General features: G+C 36.9%; 1 protein-coding gene across 1 annotated transcript in view; it reads left to right on the top strand.

The window, feature by feature from the left end:
- Positions 1–6,931: 6,931 nt before the first annotated feature.
- The window catches only part of rttn (rotatin), a 57,980-nt gene continuing 45,148 nt past the window's right edge, over positions 6,932–19,763 (top strand). Inside the window, exons 1-16 of the mRNA XM_056254096.1 lie at positions 6,932–7,075; positions 7,557–7,744; positions 7,989–8,184; positions 8,411–8,488; positions 9,900–9,990; positions 10,085–10,199; positions 10,990–11,137; positions 11,807–11,972; positions 13,695–13,867; positions 13,986–14,101; positions 15,272–15,442; positions 15,701–15,913; positions 16,940–17,052; positions 17,169–17,295; positions 18,840–18,965; positions 19,233–19,349. Coding sequence (XP_056110071.1) covers positions 7,045–7,075; positions 7,557–7,744; positions 7,989–8,184; positions 8,411–8,488; positions 9,900–9,990; positions 10,085–10,199; positions 10,990–11,137; positions 11,807–11,972; positions 13,695–13,867; positions 13,986–14,101; positions 15,272–15,442; positions 15,701–15,913; positions 16,940–17,052; positions 17,169–17,295; positions 18,840–18,965; positions 19,233–19,349 — 2,169 coding nt within the window. The 5' untranslated portion in view covers positions 6,932–7,044. The remainder of the gene's footprint in view (positions 7,076–7,556; positions 7,745–7,988; positions 8,185–8,410; positions 8,489–9,899; positions 9,991–10,084; positions 10,200–10,989; positions 11,138–11,806; positions 11,973–13,694; positions 13,868–13,985; positions 14,102–15,271; positions 15,443–15,700; positions 15,914–16,939; positions 17,053–17,168; positions 17,296–18,839; positions 18,966–19,232; positions 19,350–19,763) is intronic.

Below are 19,763 nucleotides of genomic sequence, written 5' to 3' on the forward strand. Positions count from 1 at the left end.
CTCTTCCTTTGTTGACTGTTGCATTATGGGAAAACACTCTGAAAGGATAACAAGAGGGAGGAGGTTGTCTGCTGGTCCACTTATCTATATAAATTTATATAGATCAGTGGTCTGGACTAAGATTTATTTATTTATTTGTTGATTGTGAAATAACCAACATAAACACGTAAATCACATTCGTTGTGCAACAAACCATGACTTTTACAACGTTTGACACATTGAATAGGCTATGCAGCAGCAGATTATTACTTTATATTCAAGTGCTTATGGATTATATCTTAATTGTGATATATAATATGTGAAATATGCAGGGGAAGAGTGTCAGGGTTGTGCTGTAACACAGGGTCCGTTACACTGTCAGTTTTACAAGTCAGAAAAGAACTATGGTGATATCATCAATGTCATACACTCGCATCACCTTTTTGAGCTCATATGAGATGGCGTGCGACTGTGAGCAACATTGTACATTTTATGACCAAAAAAAAAGGACAGTAAATATTTACTATCAAGATTTTTTTTTTTTTTGTGCCTTGCATTTGTATTATAGATTAAATTATTTGATTTACATAATATAAGCTGTTTCTCTAGTTTAATTTGATGCTTTGCATTCATGCTTACTTCAAAACCACATGCTACAGTATAACAGTAGCTATGTTATGGCTCTTTGGGGTGGCCAGTTCATTAAAAATGTTACAACCAACCTCTTATAGCCTAATGATTCCAATGAGTCAAGTTATCAATCACAATCTTTTAAAGCAAAGTCACGTGAGTTTTTTTGTTGCGTATCTGGGGATGTATGTGGTAAATGTGCTTTCATCTTGGTTTCATCTCGCCTCATTTGAGCGAATCCTTTTTTGTGTGCACATTTTCAGAATTTACGTACCTCTCAGTCTTACATCTATCCCCATACTAGTGTTACAACTGCTCACACCTGTAGTGAGGTACATAGATTGTAACAACTAAACTCTTTTGTATTTGACATTTACTCACATAATCTGTGGTTGCAGTACTCGTCCAAGTGAGTTTTATTTTGTAGTTGACAAATGGGGCTACGGTGTAAAGTTTGAGAGATCAAGCACAAACAACCATTGATCTATCTATCTGTCTTTTAGTCTGTCTGTCTGTCTGTCTGTCCGTAGTACGGACGTCCGTCCGTCCATCCATCCATCTATCTAGCTAGCTGTCTATTTATTTAATGTGAAATATAGCCAACTTAAATACCTATGTAAATTTACATTTGTTGTGCATCAAACCATCACATAATAATATAATTGACTAAGTTTGACACTTTGAATAGGTTGCAGCAGATTATTTATTACCTATATTCAAGTATTTATTAAACTGTGTATTAATAAACTGTGTATCCATTATTTATGTATTATGTAAAATATGCTAAAAAAGAGTGGATCGTTATACACATCTGCAAATTTGGTGGATAACAAAGTCTACAACAGAGTTCACAGAAGAATAATCACAGAATCTTATTCAAATTAAGATCTAATCACATAATAAATTGTGTTAACCATTAACACTGTTATATTATGTTATGGGAGTGAATTATTTGGGAAATTCTGAAATTTTTTAAATATATATTTTTTATTAGAAGAAAAATGGAAAACAGAATCCTTTTCATTGAATTATTCACTGAATTCATTTAATAGTTTTTTCCACAGTGTAGTGTTGTGTTATGTTATGAGGGTGGGTTTTAAAAACACATACACAATCAGATTATGTTTCTAAGTGTTTGACCATTTTTTTTAAATATTATTATTTGTATAATTTATTTAGCCTATATATTTATGAATATTTTGTCAGATAGCTATTTCTTTTTCTAAATGCTGCAGTGTTATTAGAGACAAAGCATGAACTTTAAGTAATTCATCGGTGGCCTAATTAGTGTCAGTATTGTTTTAAAGTGGGTAATTGTGTTTATTGCTGTTGGGCTAATTTGAGCCTCACACTCTGAGATGCTGTGTTTCCCCCTCCCTTTAAGTTAACCTGTCAAGTTAATAAAATGCAGTGGTGAACCTGCTGGAGCTCTTTGTGCAGAGACAGCCTCAGCAAAGAGTCTAATTACATGCCCCTATTAAGGCTTATCAAGCTGAACCACATTATATCCAGAGAGGAGGAGAGAACCTGTTTCGTTAAAAGAGCACAGCCATGCTTATAAAGTGGTTTTAGAAGACGAATCCGGATCTTTATATAAAACAGATTTTTTTATGCACATTGCATGCTTTCTATGTTTTTCAAAAGCAGGAGATTATCATTTGTCATATCTTATATGATTTTTCCCTATTTTGTATGAAAGCTGCATGAGCCAGAAATGATTTGCTCAATATGTCTGCAGCATCTTTCACATTGATTTAGTCCTTCAGCTTGACTGTTTTAGCTAGGGGGGTGGTTGTCAGAGGTCCCTCGGTGCCCACCCTAATATCTTCAACACTTGCAGTGGAGCGGAAGACGTGTATTACAGACATGTCAGACAGTGATGGTACCAGTGGGACCACTTGGGTTTTTGTTGTCTGAGATTACTTGGCTCTTGCTCTCCGGTCCGGGGTCATTTATTGGATTGATCATGTTTACCTCTTTAGCGTATGCCTTCTTCCTTTCCTTTCAAGTCAACAAGTGCATGCTCCGGATGCATTAGCATGCAAGAAAGGTGATCCGCAAGCTAGTCCTTCAAAACCTCTGCTCGCTCTACATGGAGAGTCCTTAAAGGGTCTGAGAGAGTTTGCATTAATTGCACCTGAAACAGCTGGAGCCGCACAGAATGTAATGAGTCGGCTATAGTACGACTCGAGCTGAATGCAATTACCAAAAAAAAAAAAAACACCATCGATATTTAACCTACTTTAGCTTGTAAAACATGTTTTGCTCATTGTCTTTAAACTGAGTCTATCCTTTTTGGGTCGTTTGGGTGTTAATGTGCTTTGAAGAAGTCTGAGGATTGTGTCGGGAATGAACTCTTTGAATAAGCGTGCTTATAATAATGATGGCCTGGTTGTGAAATGTTAAAGTATGATGTGCTGGAGGCATGAGTCTGTTATGTAACTTTGACATGCACTTTCTGTTTTTACTTCAGCCTTTTTGTCCAGCTTTATTGACCCACTTCATCGACATCAAACTAGAAATGTTTCTGTTTTTACATTCATGTTATGCTGGATATTATATAGGATCATTAAAATAGCCTTTAATTGAAATGATTTATGGTGCGTTCATCATGTCGGAAAGACTGTATTCATGTGTCATAATCTATGTTCCATCCACAATATGTTTATGTGCATTTTGGGATATCGGATAAAAAAAATGCTGGATGGAAACACCAAGATGCACATAAAAAAAAAAATGTCCATAAAAAAAACAAAAAGAAGACATGCACATGAACTATGATGGAAACACATTTACTGAATAAATTCCTTGATGCGCATCAAAAAAGTAATGTGACTGCGCGATGGGATGGCATAGAGGTGCGTTCACGCTATGTCGTAATTACCGTAACAATTCTGAACTGTAAAAAGGCTTCACGTGCTTGTAAAACTTGAAATTACTACATGCAAACTTGTCATTTTCTGATACCACCTGACCACTGCAGATTAAATGCTGTGTTTGACTTGAAGCGGCGCTGTGCAGACTGATCGGTTTATGACATAAAAGTACTGCGAAAACGATTTGAAAGCATACAGAGCATTATTACCCATAATGCACTGTGAGAGTGAATGAATTCCCATGTCTGACCAGAAGATGGCGCCCGCAGCTGAATCATCCACCCAACCGTTTTCCAAACCGCTGGTCCAATGTGGGTACAGCGTAATATCATACAGGGATAAATTCCTTGTATTTGATTATGAAATTGTTTAATTAAGGTTTATACATGACAGAGTTCAAGATAAATCTTTTCATTTTACTACTGGAGCTGCCAGTTTTCTAAGTTTTAAACGATTATTAATCACCAAGCACAAAATATGCAAAAGTACGGCGCACTCAGTGTCCGAATTCACTCACTGGTTTTCATTCACTCACTCAAGTAAACTTTAGTGGAGTAATGTAGGGAATAGTGAAGAGCGATTTCGAACATAGCCAATGTTTTCCAATTGTTTCTTTAAGACGGGCCTCTGAATTGCAAATTTCGCCTCTGAGGGGGAAGTTAAAATCATCGAAATAAAAATGTACAATTCTTGTTTTTTTATGCAATATTGCAGTATTTATTATAAATGATTTATCCATTCACATCATTATATCTTTATTGTTCAATTCATGTCCCCTCTTTGATCGAAATAACTTCCCCTCCCACTTGCAGCAACATCTCTTCTCTTCTCTGATGATGTGTTTACTGATGCGAGGGCGTGTCAACCTGTCACTCACATGACATCACAGCAATAGCAAACCACAATGATCCAATTCCCGATGGACAAAATCAAGTCCTACATTTTTTCTTGTTCGAGAAGCCGTTTCACTCAGATATAGGTCACAATAGAAAAAACTATCACAACGTCCGTTTCATGCCGATTTGAATGTTTTTACATATTTAAAAAATAATGATGTACAGATAAATGATTTATAATAAACTGCAATATAATAAATAATAATTGTACAGTTTTATTTCTTGACTTTAACAAAGCAAAATTCAATTTTTTCCAGACACACCCTGAAACTCACTGTCATATAGACAGCCAAGTGTTTCAAAATAACCAAATAAGAAAATCAAAGTTTCTACCAGGTCTTTGCGATATCAAATGTGTTTGGGTTATGTTCCATATTGGACTCTTAGTGCGGAATATTCATGATGAGCCCGGGAGCACGGGTGCAAGCCAGGGCGATAGATTTGGTTCATCAGCCAAGCACTTTATCTCACAGTGGGAGAAGACGCAAAGCGATCCTCTCCGTAATCACAGGTTCGCATATCCGAAAGAGACAGCCATGCGGAAAATAAAACAGGGAAATCAGTCCAAAGGTCTCCAGGTCAGGGATGTGCTGAGAGTCATATCAACCGGTCAGACTGCTCAGGGAGGAGACTGCAGCACTGTGGTATTTTAGACAAATAGAGTGATTTGGACAGTGAAGCTTCGGTATACCAGAGGAGTTGATGAATCATACAGAACCCAGGACACATTCATCTGAAGGTGCAGTCTGTTTCCTCAGGCTGGAATGCTTTGAATGACTGATCTCAGATCCAGACTGATTACCAGCAGGGTCTATCACAGTGAGCACATGGTGAACATTTAGGTGTTTAAACCATATTTCATCCGCCACATACAGGCCTTTAGTTCTGATATAAAGACAGATGGAAGAGGAGAGAAAACTCATCCAGAGCTATCCTGAAGACCTGTCTATGAAATCATCTGAAATTGTTTTATAATCAATCTTTTGTGGATTGTAGGCTCATCAGACTGTAGAACGGGTTGTGTGCTATTGATTCAAGATTATTAATAAAGAAACACAGATACACAGAACGTCAGTTTCAGTTTATTATAATAAAGGATGACACTGGAAATGTTTGTTAAGGACAACATAATAACAAACATGGCATAACAAATAAGTGATTTATATAAATAGATTAAAATAACAGATAGCCTACAGTAAAGGGCTTTTGTATTTTTCTTTTTTAAAGTCGACATGTAACAGAGTTTGTGATCTTTTCTTCCCTAATATATTGTGATGATCCGAGTGAAACGGCTTCTGGAACCAAAAAATGTAGGGCGGGACTTGATTTTGTCCATCTGGAATGTCCATTTGTCCATTTTAAAATTTTAAAACACTGTTTATTTCCAGGTTCAAATTTGTTTTTTGAAAAATATAGCCTTCAGTATGACTTGTTTTGATTCCAACGCATTTGGAGTTTTTAATTTTATGGTAGTTTTCTGGTAAAAACTAGCAATGTCTTGCGCTCCTTATCTTTCCTGAGCATGTCCTTTTGGCGTATGTTTAAATCTACTTAAGATTAAGATAAATTATGCTCTGCCTGTTATGTAACTGCATGTCTATTATTTGTAAAAAATAAATAAATAAATAATAATAATAATAATACAAAAATATTCCTGAAAAATAATTGTGCTGGACATCTTGGTCAGTATTAAAAATCAGATGAAACACACTGTCTCCTGTCACCTACCGCTTATATTATTAGACCATTTTTAAGTAAAATGGTGCCTGCAAGCCATATCACAATCTAGTCTTTTAATTATCACTTTTGTAGGATCCCACTGTGTTATCATATGTCACCAACCAGAGTGTGAAAATGTTAGTCACCGACTCACCAAATAAATATGACCTGCAAAATCCTTATAGCCTACACATGTAGTGTATTTGCATACTTTATAGGCCTAATCCACTATTTTTGATGTTTGGTAAAATGTGAATTTGCTAGGAAGAAAGTTGGGGAAATGTGCACTGATGCATTGTGTTTGGAAAAAGAAAACAGATCACTGTACTCATCTCACTGTATTAAATAAGATTATTTTTCTTCTGTGTAAACAGTGTAGTTGATAAAGGTATCAGTGTTGCAAAACAGTGACATTTCTAGCTGGTGAAAAGAGTCACAGTACAAATGCCACCTAAGAAATCAATTAAACACACATCCTAGTCCTCTAAAATATGCTCCTCGTAGTGGCTAGATCAACATGAGAGACTGCATGAAGATTATTTAGTAATCTATAACTTGCAACAACAGAAAAAGTTAAACAGTAGAGCATGGTAGACTATGGCAAATTTTACAGAAGCTACAATACTGTTCACAAGGGGACATTCAGATAAATTATATACAGAAGACAATTATTGATGTGCTTATTTATTTTGCAAAACATATCTTTGTTTCAAGCAGTTGTGAAGTTTGAGCATACTCAGTTTGTCACAACCTTTCTTATACTGTCTATGGTCACAACATCTCACTGACATAAACCGGAAGTGCCTGACAGTGGCGCGCTAGTTGAAAACAGACCCGCGCTGCTGCCAGCGATGATGACGAGGATGTGACGTTTAAGTTAACTGAAAAGCGCCGTTGGTCACAGTAAATGTTGTCTTTTTTGTTTTCCACCTGTGAGATAAACTATGGAGTTATCATCACTCATAAAGAAAATCGGTAAGACGCTTAGTTCAACAGACAGACGACTTTCGGAAGTTAAACAACAAACAGCTGATTTTGAAGTAGCTTGATAAGCTAAACAAGTGAAGCTATATGTTTTGATCAGTTATTTGAGATAAACATGTGTGCATCATTATCCATCGTGGTAATATTGTTGTCGTATCACGCAAAAACGTCATGTTTTAGCTTGTTGAAGTCATATAAAGGCTAACGTTACTGTGATGTTGAGCGTGCATTTTGATAGCTTTGTTATGAGCTCGCGAATAATCTGTCGAACTTCTTATTGTTGTTTAGTTTATGACAATAACATCCAAATGCACTTTTTTTGTAACTTGGATAGTTGATCTGTAATCTGTGTTTGTGGCATGATGAAAATGCATATCACAACTGAGATATTTCTACGTTGATGCTCTGCATAGTTTGTTGCATTGTATTATTATACAGCATTATTGATACATCATTGTTTTTTCTCCATAAGGACACTCCTTAGTGGAAATCAGAGTTCGGGCTCTTAAAAATATCAGAAGTAAACTGGATCATGATCTCATCGCTGTTCCTGATCTGGTCCAGGAAAAGATGCTGTTTGTTTTCCTTCTGGAATGGTTTAATTTTCCAGAAGTTCCAATGCAGGAAGAAGTTCTGGACTTGATCAGCATGCTGTCCAAGGTAGATAATGTTCAGAATGTATGTAAAATGACTCGAGTGTCTTTATATTGTCAGGCTGCGTTTAGTGACATGAAAGGAAGTGATGTTTTAATGGGTCTAGTGCAGTGACACTATTCATTACCAATCAGCTCGGGAGGAAATAAAGTACATGGGATGTCAGTATCCACACAAAGAACCAGGCAGATTATTCTACTCTGGCATGTTTTGAGTAATATCTAATTTTGGTTTCCCTGTCATGTCAAAGCACCCGACCGCAGCCCAAATGCTACGAGAGGTAGGGGCTGTCGAATTCCTAACACAGCTCTCGCCTAATGTGGATCTTCGCCTCCGAACAACCGTAGACGGCATCTTCGATCAGCTCTTCCACCTCCCAGAGGCCTTGCCTGGTTGTCCACCCACCACCTCCTACGAGCCACACTCTGTTCCCGCACTGCAGACAGGTATAAAAACATTACATTGATTTTATATCCGTCTGTTCTGCAGATTACTGTAGATATCGATGTCTTTACAACCAATGTCAAGGTTGCCACATGGTCCTTTTGAATAGCTGTCTGCAGCAGCTTCGGGAATGAACATGAGTAGACTGTCTGATTCAAAGCAGAGAAGAGCTTGAAAGTGCTGGTTTCTGATTTGCTTTTCAACTACAGATGCTTTTTGTGTTCTCAGAAGAGGACTCGTCGGCTAGGGGATATTTCCAGTGCAGTAAACCCAAGCAGACAGATGCTCCCACCCCCAGAGTATCATGTAGGTGACATCAACATCAAATTACTTTTTGTTTAACTAACTTTCAGGGAGAACTTAAACTCATTAAATCTTCACTGTAGAATGTATGTTAAATAATCTAATATCAACACCGGTATGAATTGTCAGGACTTGGCAACAAGTCTTTTTTTTTTTTTTTCTGGCAAGGTTGGACCAGTAGTACAGATTTGTAGAATAATTTTGAGCAATTTTTCTTTATGTCTGTCTTGTAAAATTAGGAAATAAATTATATATATATACACTACTAACCCTAACTGTTTAAAAGTTTGGGGTTGGTAAGATTTTTTAATGCTTTTGAAAGTCTCTAATGCTCACCAAGGCTGCATTTAAAATACTGTCAAAAGTTAATATTGTGATTTTTTTTTTTTTGATTTTTTTTTTTACAATTTAAAAATAGTTTTCTATTTGAATATGTTTTAAAATGTAGTTTTTGTTGGAAAGGTTTAATGTTTAGCGGCCATTACTCCAGTCTTCAGTTTAACATGATCCTTCAAAAATCATTTTTATGCTGAATTGCTGCTCAAAAAATGTTAAAACATTTGTGCTGCTTAAAATTTTGTGGATTTTTTTTTCCAGGATTCTTGGATGAGTAGAATGCTCACAAGAACAGCATTGATTTGAAATACTTTTTTATGGTAGCAATTTAAAAGGCGTTACTGTCAATTTTAATCAAGTTAACGCATCATTGCTGAAGAAGAAAACTACTAATTTCTTAAATAAAATCTTATTGACCCTCAACCTTTTGAAGTTTGAATGGTAGTATATTTTTAATTAAGCATTCTAGTTTAAAAAAACAGGAATTCATTTATAATTTTCAGGCATTCTAACTGATGCTTTTAAAAATGTCAAATCATTTTGGCTATTCTGTCAATCCTAATCTGTTATCTAGCCATACAACCCTGCTGACATATTTGAGTATTTTAAGATTTTATTTTTATTCAATAACCAGGCATAAAAATGCATGTGCATGATCGGCAAACACATTATTTCAACCAAAAATTAAAATTCTGTCACCGTTTACTTACCCTCATGTCGTTCCAAATATGTATGACTTTCTTTCGTCTGTGCAACACAAAAGAAGACGTTTTTAAAAATGTTCATTGAATTAGCAAAAAGCTCTATTCGTCCATACAATGAGGGTAAATGGGGTCCAATGTTGTTTGGACCTAAATGTTCCTCAAAATATTTTCTTTTGTGAAGAAAGCAAGTCGTACAGGTTTTTACCAAACCTGCACCATACCTGACAGTCTAATTGGCCAAGTAACAGTTCCATCACTTAGCCCAAAACTCTTTCAAACGGGGCCTGGAATATCCTTTTTGTTGAAATTTGGCCTTGTTTGAAGTCTTTACACTTATTTAAGATCTTTATATCTTTTATTTCTTTACCCCGCAGTCATTACTTCTGTTAGATGCTTGAAGTTCTCTGTTTTTCCATGGCTGTCTTTGAACACAACAGATCGACATATCTTGTCATCAAATGAAAGGTAATGGTACACTCTGCTTTGTGTAATTTTACCACTGTTACCATCTAATGTATGTCGTATTGCCAAAATGACCTGTTGCTTGCTCAATCTTTAGTTCCCTTAGAAGCGGCAACCACAACTTGGTACGAACCACATGTGAGTTGCTTCGGGACGTCATCATGCAAGACTTCCCCGCTGAAATATTCCTGCAAAGGCCAAGTACAGTTCAAGTAAGATTTAAATTTAATTTCTGTCTTCAATCTGTCAGTTGTTTTAACCCCTGATGGGAGCTTCATAAGTTGAGTGACAGTGATGAAAGTGATATTGTGGGCTCCGTAATCCCCATTCCGTTCTATAATTGAATGCCACGGAATCTGATTGGTCGTACAATAGGTTCAAGTCCTGAAAGTATTGGAATGACAGTAGAAAATCATGTCTTATGTCTAGGACCGTACCGTGATGATTAGCTGGCAAGCTGACACTAGCCATTTTAGTACTAGCATTTAAAACCAAGCGACAAGCATTGCTGTATTTCTGTCAAAAATGTTTTGGCACGGCTGCGTTTGAGAGAATTTTTCTGAGATATGTCTCAATGTCCTCAATGAAAATTATTCATAATTCTTATGTGCTAGAGTAAAGCTTTGAATTGTTTTGCAAGCATTCTCTTTGGTTCTTAATGCTCTTGATCTTTTGTCTAATTGTTTAAAAATTGAAAGTGCCACTGATTCTGACTCCGTGGTCAGTTCAATTAGGTTTATCGAATCACCCTGATTCATCGGCATTGCTTCGGTACCACTGGAGGGGTAGTGAATTTTAAATTGGTACAAATTACACAACATAAAAGTCAGTATCAGGTGGTGGCCTTTTATTTAGTGCCTAATTGAATGTCGAATCACTGCTCTTAAAACACTGGCACCATTTTGGATCAGTTGTAATGTTATAACAGTTCTACACATGTTCTGCTAGGTTTACAAGACAACATCAACTTCTGTTTTCATATATTGCTGTTTTCCCCTCTAGAGTCTGCTGTCACTTCTCGGCCTGAATGTTGATGGTGATGTCAGTTACCTGACGTTGCAGGCATTGGCCTGTCTGGAACAGCTTTGTAGGAACTTGAGGAGTCGCCTACGTTTCTACAGAGATCCAAGCTTTTACTCAGCCAAGCAAGGTAGGTACCCAACACCATCTTTTATGTATATGTTAACTTGTCCTAATGTAGAGGTTCACTCTTATGAGCTGATCTGATGCAATTTTTTACATGATTAAAATCAGTTATACAATACCACATACAATTTTGGGTGGGATCAGTAAGATTTTTTAGTATGTTTTTGAAAGAAGTCTCTCATGCTCCTTATACAGTAAAAACAGTAATACTGTGATATATTTTACAATTTAAAATAACTCGTTTCTATTTTAATATAGTTTGAAATGTAATTTATTCCTAATGGCAAAGCTGAATTTTCAGCATCATTACTCCAGTCTTCAGTGTCACATGATCCTCCAGGAATCATTATAATATGCTGATTTGGTGCTCAAGAAACATATCTTATTATTATTGAAAACAGCTGAGATTTTTTCATGAATGGAAAGTTAAAATACTAACATAATTTATTTTATAATGAAACCTTTTGTAACGTTATAAATGTCTTTACTGACATTTTAGTTAATTTAATGTATTCTTGCTGAAGAAAAGTTTTTATACGTTTCTTTAAAAAAATCTTACTGATCCCAAACTTTTGAACAGAAGTGGTTCAGCAGTTCTTCTAAATGTGATTTTAAACTTAGATACTTTTCTAAATGCTGAATCATTATCTGTCTTTTTATTTAACCCCTTTAGACCCTGTTTCTCAGAACTCCTCTATCTCCTACCCTCATGAGGTGAGGGGTACCCAACGGTCTGGGGTTTCTTCTCCAGAGGAAAGTTCCCCCAGACCCTCTGTGGTGGGCCGACCCGTTCAGCGGGCACGCGGGGATGGCCAGGACGGAGATGCTGCCTCTTCTAGGTGCTTACTAAGCTTTATTCTCTACCTTTAAAATAAAATTGATAATAGGATTTTCTGGATGATCTGTTAGACATAATGTTCATAACACAAAGCTCCCTCCCATGGTCATGGAACACCTGGAAATTGTGTTTTCAGGCCTTGAAAAGTCAGGGAAATTTCTAGTTAGTAAAAGCTATAAAATATTGAATTGGATAAATTGCTCTTTGAACATACAATTTATTTTTATATATATTTATTTTATTTTACATAGAGAAATCAAAAACAGCCCATTTAATTCAAGAGATTTAGAGAGGGGGGTGGAAATAGTCATGCTAAACTAAATCTGTTTTTTTTTTTGTACAAGACATGCAAGGTGCACTATGCAGGATTTCCAGGTACTGTTTGTAAACACAACAGTCAAACTTGGCAATATAGAGCGGCAAAGCGCTTATGCGCATCCCGTGTGCAGAATGATGCGCTTAAAGCAACATGGAGTCAAATAGACGTCCACATGAATGGCATACCCAGGGTTTCCCAACAGAACATTTACAAGTGCTTCACACTCCCTCCACCGAATTGCCATCCCATAGTGCGTCCTGATGCCATCACTTTCACAGGTAAACAGCGCAGAAGTACACAGCTGCCCACGTGATGTAAAAGAAAACGGGACTCATCTGACCTGGCGACCTTCTTCCACTGCTCCAAGGTTCAGTTCCAACGGTTGGGTGCACAATGTAGGTGCTTTTGATGGTGGACAGTGGTCATCATATAGGCACTCTTTATTGGTCTTCTACGGCTATGCAGCCACATACACAGTGTAATGCACTGTGTGTTGTGACACATTCCTCCCATGACTATCATTAAACATTTTTGGACTTTTGCCACAGTAGACCTTCTGTTGGCTCGGACCAGACGGGATAGCCTTGCACCCACTGGCCAAAGGCTGCGGCCCAGAAATGTTCAGAGCACAGGAATTTAAGACACAAATATCACTGCACACTTCTAATGGACCATAAGTAAATGACAGGCACTACTTTTGTATGAGTCTATACTTTTTTTTTTTTTTTTTTTAATCCTGCATAGTGCACCTTTAATGTTCAACTGTTTGGGGTCTGTAAGATGTTTTTTATAATTAATACTTTTTTCTGCAAGGATGCATTAAATTGATCAAAAGTGACTGTAAAAACGTTTACATTGCCACAAAAAATGTAATCAATAAATGATTACATTTTCAGCTATTTCTTTCAGGTTTTTTCCACAACAATATTAAGCAGCACTGTTTTCATCATTGATAATAATAAGAAATGTTTCTTGAGCAGGAAATCAGCATATTAGAATGATTTCTGAAGAATCATGTGACACTGAACACTGAAGTAATAGCTGCCGAAAATTTAGCTTTGCATCACAGGAATAAATTACTTTTTAAAACACTGTTTTTACTGCATTTTAGATCAAATAAATGCAGCCTTGCTGAGCATTAGATAGTTAAAAAAACAAAAACACTTGAACAGTATATATCTAAGTGGATTTAATATATATATAATACACAAGTGTGCAATATGGCTTTTTAATGACTAAATTTAGGTTTATGTTGGAAAAGATGAGAACTAAACATAGCGAAAGTATTCGTCACTGCCTTAAGCTTTTTCATTTTTTTTTCTTCATTTTTTTTTATTTTAAATATTGCTCCCAACCATTCACGTCGTTCGCAATTAAGGATTCTTTTTGATATGTGTGTTACAGCGGTAGCAGCAGTCAGATAGGGGCTCCCCCCAGGCCTTCCCACCAGTCTCCGCTCCCGCAGCTCCCCCCGGAGATGGAAGCGGAGGACTCGCTGGAGCTGCAGCTGCAGCAGTGGAGCCTGGCTAGATTCGCCGTGGCGGCCGTGGAGCACGCGCTCCCTCTCATCAGGACAGGTGAGAGTCCTCTTAAACCCTCTTTCCTGCTTCCAGCTGCTGCTGTTTCCCTCACACGTGCGCTTCCATCGCCCATCATATTCCTCTCTTCTTTTTTCTCTCATCCCTGTTTTCTCAGAGAGCCTGAAGGTTTTCCAACGGGTACTAGAGCTGCTGGCAGAGGCGCAGGGCCTGCTGGGAGACAGCGTAGCCCCCGAGGTGTGGGACGAGCACAACCCGACTGCGACAGAGCTGGCAAGTGTTTTCAACAGCACTCCTCCATGGTGCAGATCAACAGCCATGAGGCTGATGTCTGCATTAGTGCATACAAACACACACCTGTCGTCCGCTCCGTCTCACCCACTTCACTTACTCTGAGGGACAGATGCTCATTGTAGAACGTTAAGCTATCAGCGCAAATCAGTCATGGCACAACTGTTGTTTTTTAGGCCAGGTTCACCACTTAGAAGTCCCTGAATACATCTGTTTTTTCAATCTAAAAAATTTGTATTGGTTAAAAAAATACAATATGATGTAAATCGCTTCAATAATGCTTTATTCAACAAAATTAGGTAATGCAATAGCTAACATGGAATAACAATGAACAATCATTTTAGTGTATTTATTAGTCTTAATGTTAATGTATTAATACATTTTAACATTTCAAGCTGTATAGATTAACATTAATGTATTATGAATGAACATTAAAAAGGAAAAATACAATATGTATAAAATAACCTAGATGAATAGATTATTTTAGTAATTTTATTTTTTATTCATTGTACTTAATGCATTAACTAATGTTAATGTTTTTTTAGCCTTATTTTTAGCGTTTCCCAATAACCATCTATATGTCAACATTTAGGTTTAATGAACTTACAATCTTTGTCAGCAATTTATTTTTATATTATATTACATTACATGAATTAACACTTTTCAAATACATGTTAGGTCATAATGCAAAAACTAATGTTAACATATATTGTGTTCTTATTGTAAAGTTTTACTATTCTCATTATGCAAAGTTTATCTCATTCAGTGTATGTGTATTTTACATAAAATTACATCAGTGCATTGCATACAAAGGATTATGTAGGTCGCATTACACTGATATCCAAATTTGCCTCGTCCAATGATGTTTATTGCCTGTAGAAATCTTTTTAAACAAACTCATTGTGCTTAGTGTGTGTGCGCACACCTATGAGAACGTTCCCCGCCGCATATGATTATGCATATTTCACGGCATGCCTCTCTCCCTCATTGATCTTTAATACACGCTCATGGCATTTTATCTTGAAAAACTGCTGTCATCTGAAAACTTTCTTTGAAATGCACAGGACTCTTGCTGCCCCCTGCTGGCAGGAAAAAGACATGAGATCAATAAGTCTCTTTGTAATTTAGTTTTTTTTTTTTGTCTCATAAAAGAGGGAGAAATTACAGGCATGCATAGAGACGTTGGGAGACATTATGTGCCACCACCATGGCATGACTTCCTCTGAAGAGCCAGAATCATCTGTGATCCACCACCGACTGGTCTTCACGGGCACTGCCATTTTCACAATACGTCTCCTGCAAACCTTGTTACCTGTGGAGAAGGTGAGAGCATATGGCTGTGCCATTCTTAGACATTAATAAGCCGTGCCACCGTGGACATATGGCCGTGTCCTTCATGGTCATTATTAAAACAAATGAGATTGTGAAACACACCAGAAGTCGCTGTGAAAGGGTCAATTGTTCAGTTAAGCTGTAGACCTAAGGACAGCACTGTAATTATAGACAAATTCATTAGGGTGTGTGCTTGTTTACTGCACATATGTGTGTTTATTACCTTATGTGTGTTGTCTTTACAAACAGGCTGAAGATAACCTTCCGGAAAGTACAGTGGCTGCCATTTTCCTCTTGTGTCTTGACGCATCCTTCTGTGTGGCGTACCCCCTCATCCATGAGTCAGCTGTGGCGTACCTAGAGCAGGCTTGCTTTGAAAGATACAGTCTGTATCGTAGAGTATACCGTGTTTCTCACTGCATGGAGGCTACATGCGCCTTTTTAAAGGATGCACAGGCTGAGGTAATGATTGGGAATTTTCAAGAGCTACTAACATGTAGGATATCTGCTTGAAGAATATATTTGGATTCATTATTAAGACATGTAGTCAATATTTAAACTCTGCACTATTGTCTTACTAAATGAGTCACCATGAAATCCAAAACGAACAACTCTTATTTTTTTATAAGAAACATTTTATTAAATTTTGCCCTTGCAATTTTTAATCAAAATAACTTGCCCTCTACATTTGTTCTTGTTTAAGAAGCTGTTTCACTTGGAAATACTTCACAAAAGGAAAGAAAAGCTACCGCAACTTTTTTGTTTTGAGCAATTTTGTGATTTGCTAAAGGCCAAGGTAATGATTGGATCTTTCAAGAATGACAAACTCGTAGCTAGAACAATTTCTTTCAGTGCATGCCTTATTCAATGAATCCACTGGTATTAAAATACTGTTCTATACCAATAAGCCGATAATTATTTTATTATGTTATAATAGTCAATATTAAAATTCAACACTTAATGTCTAAATAATTTAAAAAGAAAACACAAACTAAAATATATTGAAATATTGACTCAAGTTGAGATTTACTAAAAATGTAATTTATTAGTGTTATTAAATTATTAGTGAAAGGTAATATCTAATTATGAAAATAGAGGAAATGGGCATGAAATCAAAGTAATTAAATAATTTAACCAAAGCAACCTCCTGTCTCTTGAAACCACATGTCTTCTCTTCTCTGATGACATGTTCACTGCCGAGAGAGCGGGACAACCTGTCACTCACATGACATCACAGAAATAGTAACCCACAACAATCCAACAATTCACTCAATTCCCAATGGACAAAATCAAGCTCCACCCTACATTTTTTTTGCTTGTTCGAGAAGCCATTTCACTCATATATACATCACATTAAGGAAGAAAAGTGTATCACAACTTCCATTTCATGCCAACTTTAAAGGACTAGCCCACTAAAAGATTATTATTTACTCAGCCTTATGTCGAATTGGAAGTAGAAGTGCTTCAAGTGGAAATTTTGCTTTACAGGGCGATAAGAATTGGCATGAGCTTTTGGAGCTTGCTGACCAAGGAATAGATGCTTTTCCGTACCATCAGCACCTACCGATGGTGAAGGAATGCGTCCAAATTTGCTCCTACCTGTAAGTTTGTCACAATTATAGCAACCGTAAAAACACCATTGACATCTGCTGTTTTGTCTGGCACTGTGGAAGAAGTGTCATCGTATAAAAATCTGTAAAATCGTGTCTCTTCGTAGGTGGAAATTTGCACAAGCAAGCCCGCTCCTGCAGTCGGAGAGTCAGAAGATATTTCTGAAGCTTTTGTCTCACCCTCTGTCCCAAGTGAAGGTGGAAACCTACTCCTGCACTCTGAGTGTTTTGAAGGTACAAGATGTGCAGTGAAAATTAGGGAGCTTATTTTTAACCACTTCCTGTAGATGAGTGACAGAAACGAAAAAGGAAAAAGTTCACCTAGGTTTGGAACTGAAAATTCCAGCTTAACCATCTGATTTGTTTGATGGAAGCATATGGTTTTATAGGGTCAAACTTATCTAACATTCTTTAGGTGGTTGATTTGCTGGACTAGTACCTGCTAGGGCAAAAGTTGACCCATTAATCCAGTGTTTCCTGAACCGCAGTTCAATGTTGACTCTCAAAAAAGAATGGCCCACTATAGATTCAGGAACAAATCACAATCAGATGTGTCCAACTTGAAATTAAGTTTAAACTGTTTTGTGTGTTTAAGATTCATGCAATTAAAATATAGAGTTAAAGAGTTTTTATATATTATATCATTGTTATATTATATTATATTACATTATATTATAATAAAAAATGATGTAAGTATTTAACATTTTCAGAACCAAAAAGTTCTGTAGGTTTGGTTCACTAAAAAATAATTTGAAAGAAATTCATAATCAAAAGAGAAATGCATTTATAATGTTACAAAATATTTATATTTCAAATAAATGCTGTCCTTTCTATTCATCAAAGAACCCTGAAAAAAAAGAAAGATGAACACAATTTCTACAATAATATTAAGCAGCACAAATGTTTGTGTAAATGTTTTTACTGCATCTTTGAATAAATAAATGCAGCCTTGATAATAGGGCTGGGACAATAAATCGTGATCGTGAATTGAGAAATTATTCTGGATTGATTCTGAGATTTTCCGAATGCATCGCGATTCTCTCTCGAATCGATTCTGAGCTTAGTTTTTAACAGCTGATGTCACTGCATGCTTTAGAAACAGCCGTACTCTGCTGGCTTCCAATGCCTTAGACACACCACTTGAACCTTCTACGAAATAATCAATCATAAAGTTCGAAAAGGTTGAAGCGTATTAAGGGTGTTTGCAGTGGGCTGTTTACATTAATCTCGCGTCATTAAAGCATTCAGTGCAACTACATTCTCAGACTCAGCAGAACGCACGAGCGCTCTTCTTCGTGAGCATTTGAGCGTGCGGTTAAAAACTAGCCTAGAACGGCCATCTGCTGTTACAAACTAAGCTCAGAATCGATTTGAGATAGAATAGCTATGCATTCGGAAAATATTGGAATCGCGATGAATCGATTTATTGTCCCAGCCCTACTTGATAACCTTTAGAGACATCTTTCAAAAACATTAAAAAACCTAACCAACCCCAAACCTCTGAACAATAGTGCATATATTTAAAATTATACAAAAATGTTGTTTATTCTAAAGCATCTTTTGGACTAGTTGGCAAGCTTGACCACCTGATGACCTGGTACTTCCAGCCAGAAATATTTTAGTTAAGAGTTCTTCCTTTTCCAGGGGGTAAAATGCACTTTTACCCCCTGCAATTACACTTCCTAGCAATTCTATTACACTCCACATAGGGTGTTGGTGACCCTTGAACCCTGTAGACGGTAATATCCCCACCCTAACTTGCTGCTCTCACCCCACAGGAGTGCTTGGGAGTTCAGAATGTGGCCAGACCGGCCTCATCCATCTGCAGCGGAGTGCATTTCTTGCTTCACTCCCGTGTCCTGTATGAGATCAGTGTGTTTGGCCTTCAAGACCAAGCAAGAGAGGTGAATAATTCATCTTCCTGTTTCCAGCGAGACCCCAAGTAATGCACAAAGAAGAAATATTTTGATATACCAATACACAGTTTGTTAATAAATAATGTATCCACTCTGTATGTTTAATGGGTTACTGAGGTCATGCTAAACTAATGATTGACATTGGAAATGCCCCCGTCACACTGCTGCAGGTGACGTTTGGTGGATTTGGATGAGGTAGCTTGTTGTAAGTGCAATATCATAGCGCCATCAACTAACTTTATGTGTGATCCAAAGGTGAGCGCTGCTGCCAAGGATATACTACTCTATCTGCTGAAGGGACGATTGATGATGACAGCCGCAAGTTGGAGCAGATTTAATGAGGCACTTTACCCGGTCATTCCTATATTACAGGTGGAAACACTCTTTCCTTTCTCCACATCTCTCTTCACACACACACACAAGCGCATAGCAGCAATATAACCGTCAAACTTGGCTGAAAAAATAATTTCCAATGTAATATTAACGTGTTTGCAAGATGCCCGAGGCTGAATGGTAATATCCATGTTACGCCGCATTCTATTTTAAACATGGTTATCTTGTACTTTTCAACTACAGAAGCTGCGTTTCAGTTTTTGAAGGGTGGGGTTGGAGTGGCATTGAATATTCATAAATCTTGTCAAGGTCATCACATTTGATTCATTTTAGCTGAAGCCTCAGTAATTGGTTTGTGCTGTCAATAAAGCAGTGGTGAAATAGTCTGTCGGAATTGTGTGTTTATTTATTGTTGTTTCAAGTTGTATTTAGGTTTTGGAAGTCTATTTTATG

Source organism: Rhinichthys klamathensis, unplaced genomic scaffold (genome assembly GCF_029890125.1).
Source record: "Rhinichthys klamathensis goyatoka isolate OS25496 unplaced genomic scaffold, OSU_Roscu_1.1 h1tg000110l_1, whole genome shotgun sequence".
Taxonomy (NCBI): domain Eukaryota; kingdom Metazoa; phylum Chordata; class Actinopteri; order Cypriniformes; family Leuciscidae; genus Rhinichthys; species Rhinichthys klamathensis.